The 26,962-nt window shown below is 41.7% G+C and overlaps 1 protein-coding gene across 1 annotated transcript in view; it reads left to right on the top strand.

The window, feature by feature from the left end:
* Positions 1 to 701: 701 nt before the first annotated feature.
* hectd2 (HECT domain containing 2) overlaps positions 702 to 26,962 on the top strand; it is a 40,933-nt gene continuing 14,672 nt past the window's right edge. The window contains exons 1-15 of the mRNA XM_072667243.1: positions 702 to 1,183; positions 3,246 to 3,372; positions 8,819 to 8,957; positions 9,054 to 9,156; positions 10,461 to 10,550; positions 10,764 to 10,828; positions 10,950 to 10,995; positions 12,254 to 12,363; positions 12,818 to 12,966; positions 14,443 to 14,566; positions 15,275 to 15,371; positions 18,514 to 18,621; positions 18,991 to 19,123; positions 21,934 to 22,022; positions 25,985 to 26,143. Coding sequence (XP_072523344.1) covers positions 1,106 to 1,183; positions 3,246 to 3,372; positions 8,819 to 8,957; positions 9,054 to 9,156; positions 10,461 to 10,550; positions 10,764 to 10,828; positions 10,950 to 10,995; positions 12,254 to 12,363; positions 12,818 to 12,966; positions 14,443 to 14,566; positions 15,275 to 15,371; positions 18,514 to 18,621; positions 18,991 to 19,123; positions 21,934 to 22,022; positions 25,985 to 26,143 — 1,617 coding nt within the window. The 5' untranslated portion in view covers positions 702 to 1,105. The remainder of the gene's footprint in view (positions 1,184 to 3,245; positions 3,373 to 8,818; positions 8,958 to 9,053; positions 9,157 to 10,460; positions 10,551 to 10,763; positions 10,829 to 10,949; positions 10,996 to 12,253; positions 12,364 to 12,817; positions 12,967 to 14,442; positions 14,567 to 15,274; positions 15,372 to 18,513; positions 18,622 to 18,990; positions 19,124 to 21,933; positions 22,023 to 25,984; positions 26,144 to 26,962) is intronic.

Genomic DNA, 26,962 nt, shown 5'->3' with positions numbered 1-26,962 from the left:
CGCGAGTGGAGGCAAGGCTAAAAGCTAACTACCCGCAATCTCTTCAGCTTGCTACCGGCACAACTAGACGACAGCATCAACTAACCGGGATGACTCGGGTTCAAACTACTTTATAATATGTGGGTTCTGCAAGCTTCCACCCGTACCATAACCCGGTCAATAAAAGCAGAGCTCCATTAAGTCCTCCATTAAAGGAAAATCTTCATGTTTCAGTCTGAGGCAAAATAACAGGGTTGTAAATTGGCTTGATAAACAATATCTGGGCATATTATTTTTTAGCCCACCCAAAGTCACACATTTACTGTTTAAGCGTTTTTAAACTTTAAAAACATTCTGTACTCTGTTATATACGTGTTTTAGATCAGACGAGATGACGGTATGTAAGAAATCGGTGTATTTTTGGCTGAATGAGAAAAAAAAGAAAGGCCCTAAAATAGAACCCTGTGGGACCCCCCCACCAAAAAACCCATACACATATGACTGTCCACCCAGCACCACATTATTGCACAATCTGTGCTATTCCAAATCACCAAGCTACACCCTTATCAGAGGTGTGCAGCAGTGGAGACACACACACACACACACACAAGTACAAGTCAACTCAACCCAACCCACAACTGTTACGCGCGTCCTAGCAGCCCCATCCTCCTAACCAACATGGCGCCAGCGTGCAGCTGCTTTACGCACACACTCTCTCTCTCACACACACACACTCACACACACGGGGCAGCGCTTCAGTGAGCCGCTGGAGTGAGGGAACTCTGCGTCCCTTCTTCTCTCTCCTTGGCTTTCCTTCACGGAGTTTGAGCTTCGTCTTCAGAAGCGAAAACATCGTAGTTTTCTTTTCCTCGGTTTCTTCTGGAAAGTGCAGAAAACTCACCTGCTAATCCAGACCCTGCTGCATCTGTTTACTGCACTGTGTGTGTGTGTGTGTGTGTGTGTGCGCGCGCGCGCGTGCGTTTCTCAGACGATTGAAGAAGAACTGAAGACGGAGCTTTCTGCTGGACATTAACCACCATTACCACGGACTTCTCCCCTCAACCAGCGAACCGAGCCATGTGAGGGACTGACTTTACTGTGTCTTCACCCAATCACCCAGGAGGACATGCGTCTGAAGATGAGTGAGAACAACTACCCGCTTGAAGAGAGGGACAGGGACAGGCTTCCTCCCATTCTAACCCATGTAAGACACCCTTTCTGGTCTTAAATGTGTCACTGTGTTCCACTTCAGGTGCTGTTGGTCCTCTTTTCAAGGTGATGGCAGTACGAGCCGGCCCCTTCTCTGCCCTCAGCAACATAAAGATGCTGCAGAAGAACCACTTTTGGCTCCTTGGAGATCTTTTTTTTTATGGATGGTAGTTTCAAGAAATCTCAGCAAAACCTCTTAAAGAACCAAAAAGTGCTTTTTCTGCAGCATCGCTCCAGAGAACCTGATTCAGTGTCCTTCTGTCTAAGAATGTTAGAAATTGAAAGTCCCTCAGACTTGGTTGGTTCCCAGCATAAGAAATAGTTGGCTGGAGGTCTCCCACATTTTTTTTTTTAGCACACTGTTAAAACAAGAAAGCTTCTATATTATACTGAAAAAGGGATTATTGACTTTATTGACCGTTTGTGCAACTATTGTAGAACCATGTTTTGGTTCCTTAAAGAACCAAAACCAACGCTTTCCATTGTAGAGAAGACCCAGTAAAACAGGCTGTATACAGCCTCAGCCTTTCGAATCCATTTTTGTTTAAGAATGTGGAAGATCTACCTTTGGTTTCATGAAGAACCCTGTTTGAACGAGATTTGTAAATATGAAGAACCTTAAAGAACCTTAACAGATCTTGTATAAATTTAACAGAGTCCTCCTAGAACCTTGGAGGTTCTCTCACACGTCGTTTACAGAAGAACAAATGTTAAAGAACCGTAAATGGTAAAGAAAGTTTGCAAAGAACCCCTTATTTTGGATCTGCAATCTTAAAATCAGGGTCCCTTTAAGAGGTTCTTCGTTTGTGTTTGGAAATGATTTTACATATAAATGCTGCAACCAAAGCATCCTGTAGATGGTTCTTTAAAGAACTTCTAAAAATGGTTTTATCCGGCAGCAGAAAGGTACTTTAGGTACTATTTAGAACTTTGTTCTAAAAGTGAAGACCTGTTGTGCTGCACTGTACTGTACTGACTCGTATTTCTCGAGTTGTTGCATTGCAGATGCTGATCACTACACATGCACGCCTTATGCTTTGGTTCTAACGTCCAGAACGGTTCTGAATTCACCACTTGAGCAGTGTTTGTAACACATCACCCGTTCAGCTGTTGTTTTTTGCTGCTTAAAACTTGTGTTCCTGATTAAACCAAAGGGCGGGACCATCTGGCCAACACTTGATTTATTCGGTTGTGTAAGGCAGCATTCAGAATCTCTGCTTCTGATGAGGGCAAACGAGAGCAAAAGGTTCAGCGTTTTTTGTGTTCCACTGTGTTCGCCTCAGGCACCGCTTTGTTTATCGGCCTCTGCGCTGATGCTGAGATTAGAGGCCTCTGAATTGATGAAACCACTCCTGGTCACGCTCCACATCCTACTCACAGCACTACACTGGTTGCAGGCTTTGAGGTGGTCCACTGTGCTGCGCTGCACGAAGAAAATTAGAGTTATCCACCCAGTCGCTGTGTTTCGAGTTTGAACTCATACTTGTAATTTGCGGGGTATATATATATATATATATATATATATATATATAAATATGCACTTACTATATGTCCAAATGTTTGTGGACACCCCTTCTAATGGATGCATGTAGCTACTATTACTATCTAGTCTTGTCTAGTCCCTGCAGAGAAGTACTGCCAACAGAATTGGAAACATGAACCTGTTGGCACCCTGCTTAATGCCAGGCGTGGGCTAGATGGTTATAACCCCACCCCCCTACCAGCATGGAACGGTGGAGGAGTGGAACTATGTTCTCTGGAATGATGGCTGGTGCTCCATCCAGTACTTTTGATATTGGTTAAGGATAAGGTAGAGTGGTGATCATCCAACATCCTGACCTCTCCAACGCTCTTGTCGCTAAATGCAATCAAATTCACACAGCAATGCTAACTCCAACAAAAGCAGGATAAACTTTGTTGTTTTTTTTTTTTATATATATATATATATTTTGATTTTGGAAGAAATAATGAATGAGCAGGTGTCCCAATACTTTTGTCCATACTGTGTGTGTGTGTATATCCGCTTTGCCTGAACATGGGTCTCGTTCCTCTGACAGAGTTTGGATCGTGGACCAAAGCTGCCGTTCTCCTCATATGGGAGCTTCATCTCAACCCTGAACCACAAGAGAGAGTCTGGCAGTCACAGCTTCTCCACTCAGCTCCTCCTGCCTGCAGTCCGACAAGGTCAGGCCACACTTGCTGCTACTGCTGTTCGCTGGCTCAGGGTTTTAGCCACAATAGATTGAGAAGGGTCTAAGCTGAGGGTTAAGAGCTAAGGGTTGCATGGCACAAATGTCATAGTGCACTGCTTGATCACGTTTCCTTGATGTGTCTCACGATGATCTATTGGAGTAGACGCAACGTCCAACATACTGTTTAACTGGCCTGTACATTGTGGACACTTCCTTTAATGTCCACTCCTGATATTTACTTTTGTTACATGACCATTTCTCTATCCTCTCTTCATCCCCTTAATTGGCTGTCCTGCATTGTGCTTTTTAATAAGTAGTCTGGACGGAAACACTCCTTGGGGTGGAGCTATGGGTGGAGCTAAACTGCTGCAGGCTCATGTGTTATTGTAAATGCCTGGCCATATCAACCACATAGGTGAACCTGGTCGATTGCCCAGGGGCATCCAGTGGCTGTGGGCACTTCATTATGCATTACTTAAATTTGACATTGGTGTTTACTTGGGTAAAACAACGATTAAATAACGTACTTAATGTGACATTATTAATATTCGTGAAACAGCTGAGGCCCTTTTCTTCGCATAAATTACCTGGATGATCTTGACGAGGCGTTTGCAGAGGAGCTGTCATTAGTTCTGTATAGATATTTTAGGAATTGCTCTTTTTAAGTATTGTTTTTATATTGTTATCTGAATAAATGACACGCATTGAATATTCTGAATACTTTTGGTCTTAAGATGAGTTAAGATGATGTAAATCTTGTACATTGAAGTATTGTCCCTTGCCTTATATTGAGGATGTTATCAGTAGACTCTACATTCCTCTTAGTCCTGTGTAAATGTGCTGCCCTTTGACCTCACAAAAAACAGGCCTCACAAAAACACCCCATAAACAGCCTATGGCACGCCAGCAGGCCAAAATGTGTTATTACAAACTTCTGTTACCAAAGAATAGCCTGACCAGAAGTCCCTATAGTTACTGAGCAACACACCTTAGTGTGTAATAAGCCTTGGAGTGTTAAGGGGTTAAAACAGGCTTGATTTAAAGTCCTTCACTCGGCCGTCTGAGAGTTATTTCCAGTCTATCTCTATGCATGAGGAGATACTAAAATACTGAAAGCCACATTTTAAATCAACGGTAAAAATCGGACAAAACTCATGCGGCATAAACAGCAAGCTGATTGGCTCATTTTGTTGAAAGTCTCTCCACGATGCCACGTTGAGGGTTACAAGAACACCTGTTCATATTTCGTCCAGTGGCTGGCCTCCTCATTTATAACGTCTCTGCGTGCTGCTTAATACTGTGACCGATACATATTTGGCCTATCAGCCGATACCCGATACCGATCCAATACTATTATTGGATTAGTAAACCATATAGCTCACCATGTGGGAGAGCCTTAAGGCATCAGGATTGACTTAAACATGACTAATAACAAATGAACACAAATTATATAAATGAACTGAATTTCTGTACATTTTTTACTAAACTAAATAAATGTGCTGGACCTCTGGGCTCAGGGAGCAGTTCAGCTCTCGTCTCTCTCCCTATCACTAAAAAACGGTAAAAGCAGCAAAGCTCTGGCTTTTAAATATGGGGATGGGGGATTTAAATTAGAATTTAATGTTATTTACACTGTATATACACTTCTGGGACTCAAAGTGGTGTTCGCCTGTGTCTGACTGCATGTGTGCCTGCCTGTGCTGCTCTTGAGGAAATGGAGCAGGCTGCTGAAAGTGACGTGTGTGTCTTGCTGTCTGCGAGGATATGTGCATCATGTCTGTAGGTTAATCTGATTCTGAGTTATAAAGTATGCAGGAGTCGAGTTCAGTGAATGGATTGGTCCTGTGGATCGGCCTAATTATCCAGTCCCCGATCCAGCTCATTTTGTTAGTATTGTGACTGATATCTGATGCTAGTATCGGATTGGTGCATCTGTAGCTTCCATACTCCACTGAACTCTTGTTGAAAACAGTTGTTAAAAACCGTTGATCTGTTTTGTAGAAGTACTGGTTATATGACCTGGTCAGAGGAGTGTATCACGACACAGTTGATCTTGATAAAACACACGTCATCATTATAGCCAGCTTTAGCTAGGCTGGTTGCATGTCTTACTGATTCTCTGTGTCGTCACCTGAAGGTCACCTCGGCCTTTAAACATAATGCTCCTGCTATTGGAAAGGTAAAGTTCAATACGTTCACAGACAAAAAAGGAAATTCCTAATTGCATTTCAAAGAGGCCTCTTCAGCTGCTTTGAATTAATGAACAATCGAGTGCTTCGAGCAGATGTGTTTCGCTTTCTTTGTCTGTGAGATCAAAGATGCCGGGAAAGAATTGAGGATCAATGCATCACGTAGACGAGCTGGAGGACTAATCAGGTCTAGCCTGCTTCTTCATGGCTGAGTGAGGAAAGCAGCAGTATAGAAGATAGCAGTGAGGTGGGGCCTACGTGGAGATTCTGGTGCTACTGATCAACTGAAAATCCCGGTTTTCTTTCTGATAGGTTGTAGTATCAGGTGATTTCATCTTGAATAAACAAAGTTAATGAATGGTACTAAATTCTAAAACGGCTGACAAGGCTAACATGTCTTATTGTGAAGGCACGGTTGTGCTCTTTCTCTCTTTATAGTACAGTACAGTGATCTGTACACAGTAATCTACATGTCATCCTGATAGAAACTGCTTTTCCAGAAAAGAAACTTGGGAATCACGTAATTGTGGATGGCCTACTGTAGATGCATACTTTAGCATTTAACTTCCAGCTAAATTCACCTACATTTGGTCTAAGCTCAACCTCAACCCTAATCCTGGTCCAAGGCCTAACCCTAAAACTATTGAGAAACCGTCTCAACAGACAATGTCTATATCCAGAAAAATCAGATAATATTCATATTCAGTTTAGGAGGGGGAAATCTGAAATGTACTTTTTAGTAGTAGTGATTTCCTTTTTCAATGTTTTTCAAAATCTCAATATTTTGAAATAAAATTTGAAGCAAAAATTCTAGTAAAACTTTGAAAAAGGTGCTTAACTGTTCTTTTATTTATTATTTGGTAAAATTGCTGCTACTGAAGTGGGACTGAAGTCGACCTTGCATATACAAACCATAGTTAGGAAACTTTATATTTTTTACCATATTGTTTTTTTTATGATTTATTTTAAGACATTATTATTTTCACATAATTAATAAAGAATTCAAAAATTCTGTTTCAAAGGGTACCGTTCACAGTGTGCCTTTTAATACTCGGTTGCTGTGTGTATTTGACTGCAGTTGATTTGACCATGTCTAAGATCAATATGGTGGTGACACGTCTATTATATGGACTAGCATAATCATTATTACATATAGCTGTTTCTACTCATAGCTACACCGTATCCGCTGGAGTCGTCGGCACGTCTCTGATGGCCAAAATAGCAAAGGGAACAAGAGCGGTTCTATCATGTGTAATTTTGTGCTCCACTTTAATGACAGCATCTTGAGCTGGCGTTCAGCTGGTGTTGGTGGCTGCTCCTGACCGCAGAGGGGTGGGGGTGGGGGTGGGGGGGTCATTTGGATAGTTGCAAATAAACAAAAGTCTGAAGTGTAATATTTGAATTATCTGTTCAAAATCTGTTCAATGCATAATTTTTTCAGTGAGTATTAAACGAAAAGCCAACTCCAGCTGCATATGACTCTGTGCGTGTGTTATTGGACTGAGTCTTTGTCACTGATTGGAATCAGGTGATGTCTTTTGGCCCTTGGGCTTTCTGAAGAACTGAGACTGTGTAATTTTCCCCTCACAGCTGAATGTGGAGGTGGAGGATCGTGAGCTGAAGCTTGATGAGCTTCTGCTGAGGTAGAGAGAATGTTCGGTGCAACTGGGGAAACACTTAAGCATCACCAAGAGACCAAGAAGGGTAAAGGTTCCTTACAGAGGAACCCAGGTCCTGTAAACTGCAAGCCTTAGCACTTGCACACACCCATTATCTTAATTCTTGACTAGTCCATAAAGATGACAGATTTTTGTGTGCTTCTCCAAATTCCAGCAAATCTCCAATATCCAAATGTGTTGTCTGCAATAAAGCAGTCAAGCACGACCAATTTAAATTGCTCAACACTTCTAATACAACAAGTGTTTCTCCAAATTCAACACACATGCCATTTTTAATGACGGCGATCTCAGAATTACTCAGAAGTACATAGTAGAGCATCTGTTTTTTTTCTATTACGACCAGCTGCAAACATGCCAGAGGAAGCAAATAAGCCCCAAAGCATCACTGAGACACCACTTTTGTAGTATTATTTTTAGCGTATGCTTTGTTCTCCTTCCTCCAGATATATACAGCTGATCTGAAACGTTCCGGTTTTGTTTCACTGCTTCACAGAACAGAATCCCAATATCTCTATGTCTGGAGGAGGACGAAGGAAGCATACGCTGTAGAGAACACCCTATCTACAGTGAAGCCTGGCGGTGCCTTGGTGGATTTAATGAAGTATCAGAGAAAAAGTCAAGCCTTTTGAGAGGAAGGTGAAACATGGGCGTTGTTGGGCCTTCCAACAGGGCAGTGACCCTAAGCATACCTCAAAGTCCACCAAGACTTGGTTTCAGAAGAAGTCCTGAAAGATTCTGGAGGCCATTTCACTAAGATCGCTCAGGAAGGCTACCAGAAAGCTAGTGTCTGACTATGCATCACATTTGCAGCAGGTCACAACAGCAAAAGGGTGCTTTTCGTGGCGAAGGGCAAAGACAAGCTGACACGCCCTAAATCAAGCTGCATGGTGCTCTGTTGGCGGCTCACCAAAAGATTGCTAAAATAGGGCCCTATATGTCTCAGAGAAAGCACATGCTATCCTATAGGCCACTAGTGCTGGTAGCATTGTGTGGTAAGATGAGCCCTAGCTAGTAGGTGGGAGTGAACTGACAATGACAAACTGTATGTGTGTGTGTGTGGGGGGGGGGGGGTCTGAAAACATCCCACTGCTGCAGGTGTGGCTTATGTATGTTCATGGCACCTCAATACCTGATCCATTCAAATACACCTGGATCAACCCCAATCCTGATCGCCTGGATTGGACCGGGTCATCAGATATGTTGTTGTAATACATAGTTATGCTTTTCCTAATATCATCTTTCCACTTCCACTGACCTTGTGCCCAGGAGCCCTTCAGAACTTACAGTACCTGGCTGTGTTCATGTGTGTAGCATGTAGTGATATGCAGTAAAATACTAGGGGGAAAAACTGTAGTATTGTTCTCATAAGTTGTAATAGCGTTTTAATTGGTGGCATTTGTAATGTGTCATACCCGGTGCATTGTGTCTGTTTCCACTTACTAAACCTCAGAAGTGTTAAATATTTTGACATGTATTGTAAAAGTCTCTCTTGCCCTATTGCCCACCCATGTGGATGTATATGTGTGTGTCTGAGTGCTGTACGCCTGTGTGTTTGTCTTTTCGTCTACAGTGAGAGAGCTCCCCCCGATCTGTCCAGATGTTAGACAGAAGCAGCGAATCTCCATTGACGTTTTGCCTCCGGAGGTTAAAGCTCGCTTTGCCTCAGACCCCATCATCCCCATCCGCACCAAAACCGCCAAAGAGTTTCAGTATGGACCCTACTTCCAATACTCCCTCATTTTACCACCCTGTTACAGTCAGACCGAACCTACCCTGCCTAACTGTGTTCATTTGTCTGAGTCCAGGGAAGACGTTGAAAAGGCAACTATCTCAGGTGATTGGAAGCAAGTCCATGATTTCTACTTGACCACATTTGACTCCTTCTTGGAACTCAATGCTGCCTTTAAGGTAAGTTTGACCCCGATAATATATGATGTGTGTTTCGAGAGCAGCAAATGTGTTCTAAGGGTCATTTCAGTGAGTTTGTTTACCATTGTAAATGGATGCTTTACAAAGAAATCCCAGTTTCAGCCATACATGTCGAAGGAATTACTACAGTGTTTATCTAGTCAGTAACATAAATTATTAAGAAAATTGTAATTAAATATAAAATGTAAAAAAAAACTTGATGCATTTTATTGCAGCTTAAATGGAAATAATAACAGAAATAAATAATATAATGATAAAAATACTACAGTTTTATTTTATTTCTATGTAATTTAAATGATCTAACATGCAGGTTTTCACATCAGTACAGGTGGCTCATTATCTTATTAAAATGGTCTGTTCCACCTTAAGTAATGCACTAAGTTGGACGAAAACCATTAGACAGCCAAGTGTTTTCAGCTTGCAGTTTCTACAGTGCAGACTGTTGTGAAATAATGGCAGTTCAGCGGAACTGTGGATGTCCAGAGATGAGCTCTGGGGCTCTGGAAATATTATGTGTCGATACGTTAGATTTGATCCATAGGCTGTGTTTACTACTAAGGGCCAGGGGTTCTCAAACTTTGTTTTAGCAAAGTTTTTAGCTGATCAGCTATGCTTAAGGTAAAGAGGAAATTGTTTTTATTTATTTTATTTACATTTTTAGCCAGTTCCTTTTTCTAGCTTACAGTTATGTTTCTTGATTTATAGTAATTGAACGTGTTTGAGTTTACAGTAAGTTTACAGCAACAAGTGACTTGTCAGACTTGTGTATAATACACGTGTACATAATCTCAACAATCATAAAATATACATCATATCAAACCACACGAATGGTGCCATACTTAACTTTTATCACTGTAGCAGTTCTACAAATGTCTATTTAGGCACAAAGACTATGTGGCCTTACTAGAGAGTATAGCGTTAAGCTCTTAAGAGCAGGTCCATTGCTTTCCCTTTGAATTGCACTAATGTTTTTTTAATGAGAGCTGCTGGAATTTGGGCCCATGTGAAACAGTAACGGTGAAAATTGGGAGAAGGGGAAAACCAAACGTTACTTTTTGGTCTGCTGATGAATGAATGAGCTCATTCAGAGAGCGGTTTCAAAAAAAGTGCATGTGTTCCTCTTATGAGTGGAGAACTACTTAGCATCCACTTCATCATTTATTACAGCCTTCATAACAAGCGAACAAAAGAGCTTGCTAGTAATCATGGTGGTTTTGCTCTGAGACAGCTGTGTATGCTTCCCTGGCCGCTTGCAAAAATCATTGTTTGGTTTTTGTCCTCAGAAAGAAGCAAACGCTCCCTTCAACACCATTGAAGACTCAGGAATTAACACCAAATTTGTCAATGCTGTTTATGACGCCTTACTTCACACGGTGGGTAACAGAACGTATGTCAACTGAAAAGCTCTGTGTCTTGTGTTATGGAGACGCACAATGAGCTATTGTGTGTGTGTGTGTGTGTGTGTGTGTGTGTGTGTGTGTTTAGTTTTGTTGTTGTTGTTGTTGTTGTTGTTGTTGCTATTTAGCTCATTGCTTTCTCAAGAATTTGGATCTGGACAGGATCTCGTAATTGTGTTCAATTTACAGCCCCCAGACACCCAGAAATCTGTCCTGAAGGGAATCATTAATAGCTTATTAAGGGAATGGAAAGGGTGAGTGCTGTGGTGTTTTCACTCACTAAAACCTTTAAAAGATGACGTTAAAACCTGCGGAAAGCTGCAGAAAGCTGGGTTTTAATGGGAGATGTTTAAGCCGAGAGTTTATGTCTTTCAGGCCGCGGACAAAAGACGACCTGAGGGCGTATTTCATTCTGGTTCAGGTACTGTGTCTCACTTTGTTTCCTATCCTATGACTATATGTGATTTTTGGTGGTGTTGGCTTGTATAGCACGACTCTCGAAAAACCTCACCTCTCTGTTTTTGACATAACAACATGAATCTGACAGTTGTTCTTTACATTGTGTCAGAATTTTGTAACGAATGGACCAATAGAAATGCTCCAAAATGCCTGGGATTCAAATCTTTTTCCATTGACTTCCATTAAAACTTCTCGTAAAGTTGCCGTTTAATGCAGTAAAGGTTTTGGCATGCTCTGTTTATGACCATCAAACCATACGTTAGGATTTATCGTGACGATCTAGTCCGGTTGAGTTTGAGTCAGAATGGCCAGAAGTATGCTATGAATAGAAAACTGCCTTCATTATATAACCCAAAAGACATGTGGCCCTTTTCTGTAATAGCTGTAATTTCCTTCCCTTAAATCAAGGCGTTTATCTGCGTGCGCTTATAGACATGCATATGTGCACAATCGGGCTGATCTGTAAACGTGGCCTCTGTGTCGGGGCACACGTCAAAAACCGGCGCAGGCAGAGCGCGAGGCGAGACGAGACGAGACGAGGCAGGAAACTCTTGATCTCCCCTCTCACCACATGGCCCATTGACTCCAGCCATAGCTGCGAGCTGCAGTCAGAGCGGCTGCAGATATATTATGAGCTAAGTGTTTACTTCACACATGACCAGCATAGACTGGTTCTGGCTTGTCCAAATAAGGTCAAAGCCACTGGGCTTCACGTCTGGGCTAGACTGGCACGGATGAAAGAGAGCCGGTGTCTTTAAGCGGTTGTTGATTTGCTTGAAAACGTCTTTGTTTGGGTTTTTGCTCCGTTTCTGAACTCCTTGTTTGAAGTGGAGGGGAACCGAACGCCGTGGTTACGCGAGAGTCGATGGCTTTCATATTCCAAGGTCGGCCCGTTCCAGAATTAGCTTCTCATCCTGGCCGTCCTCGGGCTGTGGATGGGTGTCCCGACCTACATATCTCTTAAAGACAGGGCAGAAATCGAAAGGCAGCAGCAATTATTGGGCTGATGTGTCTGCCGCTGATGTGAGTCAGCCACTGGTATTATTTGCCTTTCTCCGAGCCTGAGGAACCGATGAGGTCATGCTGGAGTGGGGATGGCTGGTTTCCGCTGAAATGCCACTCTTTATTAAAAGCCAGACTGCTTCCTCGGCTCTCCCGAGGAACGAAAAGCTAGATTTCCTTTTTGAAGTGTGTTGAAAAAAGGCTCCTCTGTGTTGCAGAACCCTCAGTACACCAGCACGGCCACATATGTCATCTATGCACACTTACTGAGGCAAATCGCGGCGCTGGCTGAAGCAGACCACCATTTCCTGATGCACTGGTTTAAGAAGTGAGTCTGAAACGTTCCCTTCTGTCGCCACCGTCTGCAGTCCAGCCTGCTTAAGGAAGCAATTCGCAAATTAAAACCATAACTACAGAACGACCACGATTATAAGGGGGGATTTTTTATAGGACTATTTACGTATTCTTGCATAATCAACTCCAGTGGCTATTTCACTCAATTAAGCGTAATTATCTGTAATAATGCGACTAGAGAGTCAGTTATATACCTTGTAAGTTCAGATTAGAATTTTAATAATATAATATAGTAGTTAATATAGTTGGAGGTATGCTGAAGGAATAACCAGAGTAATATGTAAGTTATGCTGTTTTGAGAGTGAGGAGATTTGGGCATACTGTCCACATACAGGCCTGTAAGAGGTTAACGCCACGTGAAACGTATACGCCCTGTGCCTTCAGTGTTGTGTACGTATGTTTGACTGAGGAGACATGTCCTCTCTCAGACTATCTCAGAAGCGGTTTAAGCAGCTGGTGGAACGCCTACAGCTCTTCATCACCACACGGCTGTTCCCTGCCAAACCAGAGGAGCTGCCGCCCATGGCCAAGTGCTCATGGTGGATCCCGTCTGCCACTAAAGTTCTCTCGCTCCTCAGTGAGTACGAAGGGCTGCGCTGAACATCACTGCTGGGCTGAAGAAGATGATGATGATGCATGATGTTGAGAAGCACCCAGAGTTATTAAATATTCTGTAACTGCTTTCAGATTTCAATGAAAGTTGGGGGAGAGTGGGGCAACTCAAGTATTTAAGCAAGACGCTAGATGGACATAAGTATTGGGACACCTGCTCATTCAAATCAAGGGTATTTAAAAAAAATGCTTTTGTTGGAGTAACTGTTGGAGTAACTGGAGTAACTGTCTCTACTGTGCTGGGAAGGCTTTCTACTAGATTTTGGAGCATTACTGTGAGGGTTTGATTGCATTCGGCAGCAAGAGCGTTAGGGAGGTCGGTCAGTGTGTTGGATGATCACCAACCTGCCTCATCCCCAACTCATCCCAAAACTATTGGATAAAGCACCATTACTTAAATATATATTAATATATTAATATAAAAAAACTATATTTTCTATTATCCACAAAAATATTTTTTATTTATTTGGTTTTTTTTTTCTTGAAAAGTTTGTGGACACCCTGTCTAATGAATGTAGCTACTGAAAGTTGCACCCATTGCTTACACACCTTGTCTGGTCCCTGTGGAGACGTATTACCAACAGAACAGGAGCACTCTGTGGAGCAGATAAACATGAATCTTTAGGCAGCATGCCTAACGTGTTCTCTGGAAGTTATGGGAGTTGGGGATGAGGCAGGGTGGTGATCATCCAACATCCTGACCTCACTCACGCTCTTGTTGCTGAATGCACTCAGATCCTCACAGCAGTGATCCAAAATTAAGTAGAAAGCCTTCTTCCCTGGACAGTAGAGAAAGTTACTCCAGCAAAAGCAGGATAAACTCTTTTTAATACCCTGGATTTAGGAAGAAACAATGAATGAGCAGGTGTCCCAATACTTTTGTCCATATTATTTGTGTGATTTGTGTTTTCCATTGCTTTAGCGCAGACATAAGTAAGATACCAAGGCTTGCTTCTAAGCTTTCAAACACCTTTGGAGTCTGTAGGTTCCATTGGTCGACACGAGGACAACAGCTTTGCCGATGAAAGTGACAGAAGATATTATGAGGCAGAAAAACAGGAATAGAACCATTTAGAGATGTCTGTCAAACCTTTGGTTTACCAACATCAACTTAATGGAATATTGCAATAGAATTATTGCTAGACAGCTGCTTAGAGAAGGTTGTGGCTGCCGGGTTTTGGGAAGATTTAAGTAGTCAGCATTGATTAAGCTTTGCAATTTGCAGCACCGGGCCTTTCTTAACGATGATTGTGAATAAGGGGCTGAGGCTTTGGTAAAGGTTATCAGAGGTTAAATCTCCTGGGCTGCCCAATGTTGTGCATGGTGCACATTTACTTGTTTTCACTCTAAAATTGTGCAAATCTAAAATAATACACTAACCTTCTACACCCTGAACTATTCAACAGAAATATTGACCCTTATGTTCCCTCTCTCTCCTCAGATGCTGCAAACAGCATTTCTTCTCCTCCCATCATTCCTTTCTCCGATTTTTATAATCTAACACTGGACCACATTGACTTCATGGAAGACTACCAGACGTGGCAAGCTCATGGAAATTCCAACAGGTGTGGCACGAAAATATCATTCTCACTGAGCACCATTCTGCACAATTTTCTCCCTGCCCACACGCACCGAGCACTTTCCGCTCGAGGTGTTTTCTTTAGTCTTTTAGATACTTATGGAAAATAATGAGCGTAGGAGCTCCCTCTTCTGTGTACCTTCAGCACTTGAGGAGACAAAATAAGACCTGCACACTGTTGGTAGCGTAGAAAAGCCACAGTTGAATCCCAACACTTGGAGGGACATTTCAAGCTAACTGCTGCTGACTTAGCTGGAGCAAACTGCTACATCGGCCACATGCTACATCATAGTGGACAGTTTATTTTCATCAGACCTCAAATAAAGACCCAAAAATGGTTCTTCGAGATGACACCATAGAACTACATTTTTAAGGGCCCTCATCAGCCCAAGCCCTTCAGAACGTGAGCACTGGATACTGGACCAGGCTGCCTTTTGACCACAAAGTAATGGTTCTGCAGGGTGACGTCATTAAATATCTACATTTGGTTTACTAAAGAACCTTTCAGTTTCTTTAGAAATTAAATGTTCATGTGAAGAACCTTTAGATCCACAGAATGTAACGATTTGTACAAGAACAATATGTCCAAGCCTAGAGCCCTCTAGGGACCTCTGAGTTTTCAGAGTGCATGTGTATGCAATTTAGTTCAGTACAGGCCAGTCCAGTCTAACCCAACCCACTGCTGTCTGCTCAGGTTCACGTTCTGCCAGTTCCCCTTCATCCTGTCCACAGTGGTGAAGAAGGCCATCATCCAGCGAGACTCAGAGCAGCAGATGATCAGCATGGCCAGGGTGAGCGTTCTAGCGTTCTTCTGAAGTTGTTCTGGACTGTGGAGCTGCCAGAAAAGACGGGGAACAGTAGAGTGGAAACTAAGGAGTGAGACTGTTTAGCCCATACGGGCCTTGTGGGATTTGACTCTCGCTCCATGGCTTTCTATATTACTGTCCAGAGACCGTAGTATTTATCTAAGCATCCTGTGCTCGGAGACTCTAGAAAACAAGTTTTCCTCTGCTGTAGAAAAAAAAAAGTCCATTGGGACTCCTGAAAGCTGTGGTACAAATCCATTAATCATACTGGAGATGAGCCAATTTAAGTTAAGCCGGATGGTTATTACTCACTGGAAGGCGAAATACCTTTGACTTTCTTTTGCATGTAATTGGAATTGAAACCTAATGGGATTTCACGTTTTACACAGTTCCTTAATTCATGAGGAATCGATGTATGCATTTGAGTTAAGTGCACTCATGTGTCCGAACTGCTGGGAAAGTCTTCTGATAACAGTCTTGTGCAGGGTGGGGCTGCATAAGTGAGATGTTTCTTTCTTTTTCTTCTTTTTTTTTTATGGAGGGGTGCAAAATCCTCCCAGGCTCCCTCCCAAACATATGTGACCAGAGAGCGTAGGCTAAGCAGACACGTGGCTGTCGGATGGAAGACAGTGCAGTCTGGAAGGAGTGTCCACAGTCATCCCCAAAGAGCACCAAGGGAACGTGTTCTCATCAGCATAGAGCGTAGTGGCCTCACTAAAGCATTGAAAACCAAAGGAACCTACACTATATATTAATGCCAATTAATGCACAAAAGGCAAAGCTGCTATGAAAGATTATGTACCCTGAATGGGTAGTCCAAACCCATATTCAAGTGAATGTATTGATGCAACTTCAGAAAACTAAACTCACCATAGAACTGCAGTGGAACTGCATAGGACATCCAATCCGGCATCTGTTTGTTTAGTTTGCCGCCATCAATTCGTCTGTTTTTTTGTATTTGTTTGACCTTAACGGTGCCAAAAAAGGCATTTCTTAAGAATTTTAAGTATGTGACTGGTTAGGCCAGAAAATGCTCTAGATAAAATTTAACAAGCCTGTTTACAACCCTGTTACAGGGTTGTACAAAACCTTATTACAAAGGGTACATGAAAAAAAAACGCATTTATTCATGTTATACAGCTCATGTTATACAGCACTGCTTTAAAACTATGACAAGAGCACCGTAATCGTGCTTATATCTTCCCAAATAGTGTTGCTGTCCTCTCAGTGATGTGCTGTCAGCAAGCTGGAGAGATCGCTGAAGCTGGATTGGCTTTCAGCCCAGCCTCCCCTAGTTTGGATTTCTCTAGCCCTACCTGTAAAAAAAAATAATACTGTGCTTTCTCTTTTTTGATGTGTGTTTAGCTCCTGTTTCGTGGTCTAGCATTAGCTTTTAGCCCAGCACAAATCCCTGTTTTTAGCCCCCCACAACCTTTGCTTCATCATGTGCAGAGTTTGAGTTCCCTTTCCGGTGTCCGGCACAGGAAAAGCCACGGTCACGGTGGCCTGGTTTTGGAGGCACTGTGCTGCTCTCCAGTACAAACACCACCATATTCTCCCAGTATTGCCTAGGGGTTTTGCTATTGGACTGGCTTTACGTAAATACAGGGGTGTAAATATAACTATGCCTGAATGGGAAATACAGAGTTCCTGGTGGCAGTTTTTTTTTAATTGTCAGAATTTCATCATAAACTGACCCATTGAAATGCTCTAAAATGATCAGGAATAAAATCTACATTCACTTTTATTGAAAGTTAAGAAGGTATTTTTTCTTGTTTTGGAAAGCAGTTACAAGGAGTGTTTCAGCCAGTCAGAGCGGAGATCACTAGAAATATTGATCTTAAAAACACAGCCTATTAGAGTGGTAAGAGATATGAAATGACCAGGGAGCCAAGGGGGTTAAGGGCCTTGCATCAAGGGCCCAACAGTGGGTGTCGAACACACAACCCTATCATCATTGCTCAGTGGTTAGGACCTGTTCAAACATATCTGAATATAATTGAAAGCGTAGGTTTTTTTCTGCGTCTTCAGTAGCATTTCTGAACTTCCCTAAAACACTGACAGGATCATGCCGGCCCTGCAGGGGGGCCTAACATCTAACAAAGTTTAATGTCTGACTCCTCAAAAAGCAGCGTTACGGCCAAAACAGACCTAAATACATTACAAATTACATTTTCAAACAGGATTTTCTTAATGCGCATCATCATGCTTGCATCTCCAAAATGGCATAAACTGTAAATTGATGTAAAAAAAAAAAAAAAAACAACTGCCAGATTTAGATGGTCAAGAAGTAACAAACATGATAAGGTTTTTGTGTGACAGGCACAGTCACATAGATATATAGGCACAGTGAATAGGCACAGTATATCTGCCTATTCAGCCCATAGGGGTTTAACCTCACCTATTCATGGTAAAGTTATAAGGAGTGTTTAAGCCTGAACTGGTCAGCCAATCAGAGCAGAGATCATTTAAGGATTATTTGTGTTGGGAGTTTTGCCCAAGGACTCTTAATGGTGTAGTGCTGCATAGTCACTTAGTCTGGGAATCAATCTGATTAGTCTTAATGCCGCAGTAACCACAACAGCCTGTTTAAGGCAGAATGATGCATATAATGGTATCTCTTGCTTCAGGGCTCCCTTGCACTCCTTCCATTTCTGAATGTGGACTGAAGCGGTAGAGTAATATTGCAGGGTTTTACACACATATGACTCAGTTCATAAGGTCACGCTGCGTTATGCAGCCCTTGTGAGCATTATCCTGCCAGCTTCACCAGAGTTGCACAGTGCAGGTAGCGGCAGACCGAGCTCAGAGCAGCCAACGTTTGCTGAAGCTATTCTCCCGATTATAGTCAGTGGAGCATGTCAATGATTTCGAAGCTGTTCTAAGGTAAAACTAAGGTATATAAAGTACAAATGCTACGTAGTGCTGCTGTAGGCTGTGAAGAGTGGAAAAATTGTGTCGTTTCTGGTACATGAATCCACCCGAACAACATGAAAAGAGCTCAAACTCCTTTGAATGAATATCAAGTGACAGAATGTGCCATGCTGTAATGTAAATGTTATGTAAACAGGCTTACAGCATGTGAACACTGACTGACTAAACACTTGACTTTCTATTTCGGCTGCAGCAAACCCTGGTGGACAAGGTTTCTCGCAGACAGAGGGTGGATATGAGTCTGCTCTTTCTCAACATTAAAGTGAGGCGTCTGCAGCTGGTCAGTGACTCACTGGATGAGGTAATAGCACTCGCTCCAAGTATGTGAACACGGAAACATGGACAGCGCCTGTCTGTTCCTTTCAGTTGTTACCACTAAGCTCTGAAGCGCAGGGAAATATTTACAGAAGTATAAGAGTAATGTAGTGGTTTTTGTATGTATTCTGCCTGCTTCTGCTTTTTCTTTTTTTTCCCATCCAAAGTAGAGCCATAGTCAACATTTGATTTTTCTAAGACTGAAAAAGGGCTCTCTTGGCCAAGAGCGAGTATAGTCTGGTCTGGAAAGTTCTATGTCTGGCTATGGCCTAATTTGGAAAAAATGGCCCCACCATAAACGTGTTCCCTCTCTCTCTCTCTCTCTCTCTTTCTTTTTTTTCTTTTTTTTTAATAGCTTTCGAGAAAGAGAGCAGACTTGAAGAAAAAGTTGAAAGTGACGTTTGTTGGGGAAGCGGGCTTGGACATGGGCGGACTCACAAAGGAGTGGTTTCTTCTCCTGATTCGACAGATTTTTCACACTGACTACGGTGAGACGTACGGGCAGGACGGACAGTTCTGGTCTTTAATGGCCGTCATCCAAAAGCATGCTTAATCAGAGGCCCCGTGATTTGTGTTTGTTTAGAAAGCCAGGACAACTATAGTTCACCCGCAGAAGCATTACTCACTCCTTTCTTATACAGCGTAACAGACTGCCCTACTATAAAACCACAGGGACTCCATTTCCTATACTTTTGCCACATTGTATTCCTGATGGGGAACGTCTACAGCAGAGATTCAAACCACACGCCTGACTCATCTTGGAGCTGAAGACTTTGGGACTCGTGACTGGATTCAGACTTGTGATGACAGGATCTTTTTTTATATATAAAAAACTTTTATTCGACAGTGGAAAATCTTTAGCCAGCTTACCGCACAGAAGGACTGGGAAAGGAATCATATGAATATTTAGTGAATGAATATTACTGACTCATTTAATGTAGTTGTAAAAAGTCTTGTTGGCCATTTTGGTAAGTGCTGACATTGTGTTTAGTGCTTAGCTAATGTGTTTGCTGATTGACAGCATTAGTAATAGTAGTAGTAGTGTAGTTTAGGGCTGGTTTAGGTAATAAAATAAATAAATAGATCACAATATTTAAAGACATTTTCACAATACATTTAATCACAGACTAAATACATTAGTAGCGACAGATTCTTAAAAACTACTATTCTAATAATCTCCCATACTGAATACAGTGATTTTTATTCATCTGCCTCTAATTACTCTGTTAGTAATGAATCCTGCAGTTGATCGGTGTTTATTAAGCACTAACAATATCCTTGATTTGCTCAGAAAAGAATATTGTGTATTCATCACAATACCATAAAAATATTGCCATTTTGCCCAGCTTTACAGTACTAACCTCACATTAGCATTAGCTTACTCGTAGTGTGTTACGTGTTTAGCACTTCTGTGTACTACAAATGATGCCATAAAGTTTTTCTAAAGGCAAAACCAACTTAGGCCTCACCAGAACACCAAATCTCTTCATTCACACCAGAACACTAAAATGACCCCGATTAACATTAACATGGGTGATCATGCTAGCCCAGCAGGGGTCACTGATATCTCTTAAAGTTTGAAATAAGCAGCATAACACTAGTTTACCTAAATCTAAGGTTTATGGTTAGATTTAGATCTAACCGTAAACCTGAGATTTAGATTTAGATAAACTAACCCTAAAGTGTTAAGGTTAATGGTTAGATGTATGGTTACATTCAATGGACAGTCATTTACATTAGAGTTCCGTTAAATTTAATACACATTCAGTTGAATGTTAGTTGAATGTCTGATGAAAGTCTACGAGGCGTCTACAACAGATCATTCAAGTAAAGTGACACCAACTTTTTTATGCTGTACTGTAACTTTTCCAAAAGTGAGCGCAAGATGTTCTGTTACAGTGTAATGAAATGTGAACCAGGTCGAGTGTTTTTTAAAAAGCTGCATTTTGATTCCACTTTGCATCTAAAAACGTTTTCCCGCCCTGGAGAGAATTAAAAAAAATAGTTTCAGTAGTATCTGGATATCCCACAGTCCCTATTTGGGCATGGCACAATTTAGCGTGCGACCTCAGAGATAAAAGAAGAAATTCTATCAGTGTAAAAGCAGGGTTGCTTTCACCAGCTCCGAATATTCATACTGAGATTGAAATAACATTACGAAGTTGCTCAAATTTGAAGAAACATAGTTATAACTGCTCGTCTGTGTTTAGCAGACGCTTTTTCTGACATGAATGGGAGGAGGGAGGCGTGTCTGAAGATAAGAGCATGGCTGAATTCGTAGTATTTGTTTTGGTCTGAGATGCTGGTGATCTAGTGGCAGAAAGGCCACTGAAATTCATATAGCGACCCTTTAATCTACTGAGTAAAGTAAGGAACTAGGTAATAGCAAAATTATACTTATTAGTGATGTTGTAACGGAACACTGAAGTTACAGCAGTAGTGAAAATGTAAGCAGGGGACACTTGTGCATACACGTGTGCATTAGGAGGCGTGTCTTAGTTTGTTTAAAAGGTCTTCAGCTCTTTAGCCAGGTCTTCTAGCTCCTGTGTTTTATTCGCACTCGCCGTAGTCAGACACCAAGCAGCTGGAGCAAAGCTTAGCATGTCATGGTGCTACCTTGCTAACAGCTTACAGCTTAATCTTCCAACCATAACGTCCGTACAGTGATGCTGCAGGGTGAAGACATGTACTGTTACACCCCAACATATTATTCAATTATTATTATTATTGTTGTTAATTCATTTATTTAGTGCTTGATTGTAATGCATAATGTAAAGAGGTTCTTTAGCCAAGGTTCAAAATCTTTGGTGCTACAATAGAAATCTAAATAGAAAAAGATTCTGATGATGCATGCTGAAGGTGGGAGGGACTTTGGAAGGGAAAAAAGTGCTTTAGCGTGGATACATCAGGCTGCGCTGATAGCCATGCTAATGCTAAAGACAGAACTGCTAGGACAGCAAACTTCTGCATTTATTAGCCTCCATGTCAGTGGCTATGCAAGCAGACAGGACTCCTTAATTACCACCAGGGAGTTCCCAATGGTTGCTTGATGCATGCTGGGTATTGTAGTGAAAGAGCCCTGATGGGCGCAGACATACTGGCAGCTGTTAACTAAAATTGTGACCTTGCATGGTTTAACCTATAATCAGTGGCTTTTTAGATTAGTAGTGTTGTCAGAAACTAGCTTGTTTCAGTACAACATCAGTCACTACTAACAGCCCAAAACACTTAGAAATTCTATATTTTTTAAGAGTTTAGTTTTAGTGATGATCTGTGTTTCTGTGTCTATCATTCACAGGCATGTTCACATATCTGAAGGATTCTCAGTGTCACTGGTTCAGCAGCTGGAAATGTGACAACTGCTCTGAGTTTCGTCTGGTTGGAGCTGTATCCTTTCATTAACGGTATATGTGGCTTCCTAAGTAACCCTTTCCACATACAGTGCGCTTCCACTTGGAGTAAACGTGGAACGTTTATTCACAGAGACTGTGCAGAGCTTCTCTTTCAACAACAGGACAGGAGATACGCTGGTTTCAGAATAGAACATTTCAGATGGATTTAATGTCTAGGTTTTAAGATTTACAGTCAAAATAATCCACTTTGCAAAAGGAGGGAGAAGATAATAGGAAAATTAAGGGAGTGATTAACTGGAGGTTCATAAAATGATTAAAAGATACAGAGAAATTTGGAGCTCTAACAAGGGTACCAGACCTATTAGACCACCAAAAGTGCCCACTTTAGATAAACTGCCTTCGAAGTTGATCGACGTCTTTGATAGAGAAGGGAAAAAACAAGCTCCACTCTCGCTTCACATATAAAACGTCCACAGATGCTTCTGTATGTCCATCAGCTGTGAGAAGACGACTCAATACTGTGGGTCTGAAAGGATGTGGTCATACTGTTCTCAAAACAATGGGCCGACCACCCCAGAGTCCAGACTTCAACATCACTGAATGTGTTTGGGATGACTTGGATGATGAGCAGCAGAAAATGCTCCAAGTTCTGAGACTGAACTTTGGAGGTGTGGAACAAAATCTGCAGATTTCTGCAGTAACTTTGAAAGCAAGTCTCCTGAAAAGAATGGAAGCCATGGTGAAGGTTAAGGTGGTCTCAGTAAGTACTGAAACATCTGATATTAGATTAAATTGCTGAGGCTTTTCTGTAATTTTCAGTTAAATATACTCCAGCGAGCCAGAACTTATGACCACCTGCCTAATATGCTTTCGGTCCTGCTAGTGCTGCCAAAACCGCTCCAACCTGCTGAGGCACAGACAGCCATCCTGTGGTATCTGGCACCAAGACATTAGCAGCAGATCCTTTAAGTCTTGCAGGTTGTGAGGTAGAGTCGCCACGGATGGGACTTCAAGCACGTCCAACAGATCCTCAATCGGACTGAAATCTGCAGAATCTAGAGGCCATGATCTTCTTCATCAGCAATGTGTGCAGTGCTGAGGACACATTATCCGTTATCCTAGCCATCATGGAGCACCATTTCCATAAAGGTGTGTAACGATGTTTAGGTAGGTGGCACATGACCAACTGGCATTTCTGGACCTAGGGTTTCTCAGCAGAGCAATGCCCAGAGAATCACACTCATTTTACCGCCTGATCTTCTCACAGTGTGTATCCCTGTGCCCTCCTGGGCTCATTGGACCTTGCATTCTTCTTCCATTACTTCAAGTGACTTGTTCCACAGTACCCCTCCTTTCGGTTCTGACCAGAAGGTATTACCATTGGATGCGCCTTCAATGCCTGTGTTGATGGTTCTTGTTGGTTGGTCCTTTTCACTGCTGACTGGTAGCACCCCACGAGCCTGGCTGTTGTGGAGATACTCTGATACGCAGTTGCCTGATTTGGTCTTTGTCAAAGTAGCTCTAGTCTTGACGCCTGTCCATTTCCCATTTCTCCAGCCGACTTTTTTGTTGCCACGAAACATACGAACATGCCAGACCTCGACATGCGCTGTAGTTACAGGATAATCGGCCTTATTCATTTCATCTCCGAGTGGGCTTTGAGTGGGCTTTGAGTGGGCTTCAGCTTGTTGTCTCTAAAGTTATAGAAAATATACAGAGTGATTAATAATGACAAATGGTTCCAAACAGTGAAATGAGGAGTGCACTTCAGTGCTGTAATGAAATGATTAGGTAAATGAGAGCCTGACTGCACACTCATCAGTGATGATTGGCTGTGTGGCCTTGGCATCGCAGTTTAAGCAGTGCTCCGTCCGAGGTAGAAAAGGAGACACAGTGGCAGCCAAGCTCTGCCATGTCCTGCCATTACCCCTCTAATCGTCCCCTCTGGCTCTGGCAGTCCGACTCGGCCCACTCACGGCTGCCAGTGCAGCTCTCCTCAACTCAAAACAGCTTTGCGTGCCCTTTTTCCAGCAGGCCGGAAGTAGTTGTGTCACACGAGCCTGGCACATTGAAAATAGTCTCTTTTGTTTTGTCTCAGCCCGGGACTGGCCTAGTGTTGTCTCTGCACTCGAGCCATCACAAAGATTTTCCCTCCAACCGCTTAAATCCAGCTTATCCCTCTCACTCTCTCTTTTTCCACTCCTCTCTCTCTTTCTCTCTCTCTCTTTGTCACTCTCATGTGTAGAGCACATGGAGCAGTGCTATCAGCTGCAGCTGTAAGCACTTAAGGAGCAGTCTCTTCACATTCTCCTCTAAATGTATAATACACCTGTTGGCTGTTCTTTCTGCACATCAGAAAGTGCTGCTATAGCGTAACGCTAGTGTAATCCGTTGAGCAGCTGACATGTCCAACTGTATACAATGGAGTTAATGAGACTCAAAGGTAAAATGTCAAAATTGAGGTAAATCTTTTGAATTCAATTTGGATGCAACCGGTTAAATCGACAGTCCAGTGAAATCAGACAATATTAAGGTGAAATCAGAATTCCCCTTTACTGCTAAGGGTAAAAACCTCACCAATAGAGCACCAATATAAAATTTGAAGGGTTACGTCCATTTTTTAAAATGGATCCAAAAGATGTGGTCAGCTCACTTCATGTGACTTGGAGGACGCACGTTCTAGCCTTTGCCCTTACAGCATTGATATCATTGTGTAATGGGAGTAGTGCTACCTAGTGGATGAGAAATATGGGGACAATATTGGGGGAAATAAACAAAATAATTAGCAATAATCAGCACTGTGATGGGCTTTACATCATCATTTTAGGACTGCTTGTTTTATATATCATAATGAAAACACATCACACTCGACAGAGCCTGATACAATGCCACTTATCTTTAGTCCAGTAATACAGACTGAACTAGACACAAAACACTTGTGCAAATTTACCCAAACTCGACCTTATTAGACGATCCTAAAGATCTGTAAAGAGAATTGATTTAAAAACATGAAGATCGAATTAACACAAACGATAAAACCATTACATTTATGACCTTTTGCTGCTGCTCTTATCTAGAGCGACTTACTTCTAAGATTACTTGTATTATAGAGGAGGACAAATGTAGTGTTAGGAGTCTTGCCCAAGGACTCTTATTAGTAAAGCACAGCATAGTCACCATAGTCGGGAGTCAAACCCCAGTTTCCCACATGGTTTGGTAACTTACTGGTAGGTAGTTAATCTGGTGTCTGATCTGTTATCTGATCTGTTCCACACCAAGAATTAAGCTGTGCCACTGCCCCCTATATTCTTTAATAATTACAAATATTTATAATACAGTAGTACAACATTTTTTATGAAAATTTGTAATGGTGTATATATATATATATATATATATATATATATATATATATATATATATATATATATATAATAATATTGTATTTATACATTTTAGACAATGTATTTTTTAAGAGTTTCTGCTGTTTATCTAAGTTTAAGTGATTTACCTATTCCCGCACATAGGTTATAGATAGCCACCAGTATGTTTTGCCAGATTTGAACAAAATTTAATTTTCATTTTGTCCTTTTGTAACAATATACTGTTCCCATTCCATCCCATTTAACACAAGTCCAGTCAGAAAATATTCTATGTTAATTTAAATAAACAAGGGCACACAGAAAAAGTGATGCTTTGCATGGCCCAAACTTGGTTTAACATATATTGTTCAATTCTCTTTAGATTCTGTCTGTATAAATTTAAGAAGTTTGAAGATCTTTACATTAGTATCAGTGAGAATTCTGTTCTAGTGAGGCCCTGCTCCCAGGACCTGAGCTAGGGCTTTGTGTACATTAGCCCTGGCGGGTAAGAAGAGTTTTTGTAAGACACTCGTGTGTGTCTATAGACGGATGTGTTCGTTTGTGTGTGTGTGTGTGTGTGTGTGTGTGTGTCTGAGTAGACTCAGTGCAGTCGTGCTTTCTTAACACAATGTGTCAGCTGATGGGTCTAGCTGTGTATAACAGCATCACCCTAGACATCCGATTCCCACCCTGCGTTTACAAGAAGCTGCTGACCCCTCCCATCGTGCCGTGTGACCCCGACGCCCCTGTCGGCATGGCGACCCTCACCCTGGACGACCTGCAGCAGATCATGCCTGTATGTACACAAGCTGTGACACGCCGTTCTGCTTAACACTCTATCCGCTCTCATTAGGCACAGCCTGCAGTGCTCTCACACACATACACTCACACACAGCCATTCACAAATCACAGTGACAGCCAGCCCCCTGAGACCCCCTCCTCTGCTGCAGTATCTCATCTTCCACTGTCATGCAAAACAGTCTGGATAGTAAGGTTCATGTTTTGTTGAGATAGAATTCACTTATTTATGATTGTTCAAAGATCATAAATAGCTGTGTATGTTATTAATGTTAATAATAAAACATTCTGACACATTTATTTTATTAAAACCCAAAAGTTGGAAACCAATGAAAGCCTTTAGCCACAAAGTAGGTGTGTATGTTACAGAAAGGTGGTACATAAATGACCATAAAGCTTTACTAGACACCAGATAATGAAATATATTATATATTTGATATTCAGGTCATGAACGTAGTCATTTATGTTGTTTTCCTAACAAATTTACAGCAAAATCCAGGATAGTACTACTAATTATATTTTACTGAAACGAGAATGTCCTGGCTAGTGAAATCATCTCAAATTTAAGTAGTTATATCTAGGGAACATGAATTCGATTGGATAACTATGTTATTACAATTTCTAGGAAACATCTAGAAAAAATGATTTGCCAATAGAAATAGACTTCTCTTACTTTATTGGCTGATAATTTTGCATGTTATTAAATTGTCAGCCAATAGAAATAGACAGTTTCTCTAGATAAAAATGCTTAAAATAATCATCTGAAAAGTTGTCTTATTTTATTGGCTGGTAATTTGCATGTTATTAAATTATCGGC

Source organism: Salminus brasiliensis, chromosome 22 (assembly GCF_030463535.1).
Source record: "Salminus brasiliensis chromosome 22, fSalBra1.hap2, whole genome shotgun sequence".
Taxonomy (NCBI): Eukaryota; Metazoa; Chordata; class Actinopteri; order Characiformes; family Bryconidae; genus Salminus; species Salminus brasiliensis.
This window is presented reverse-complemented; position numbering and strand designations above follow the sequence as displayed.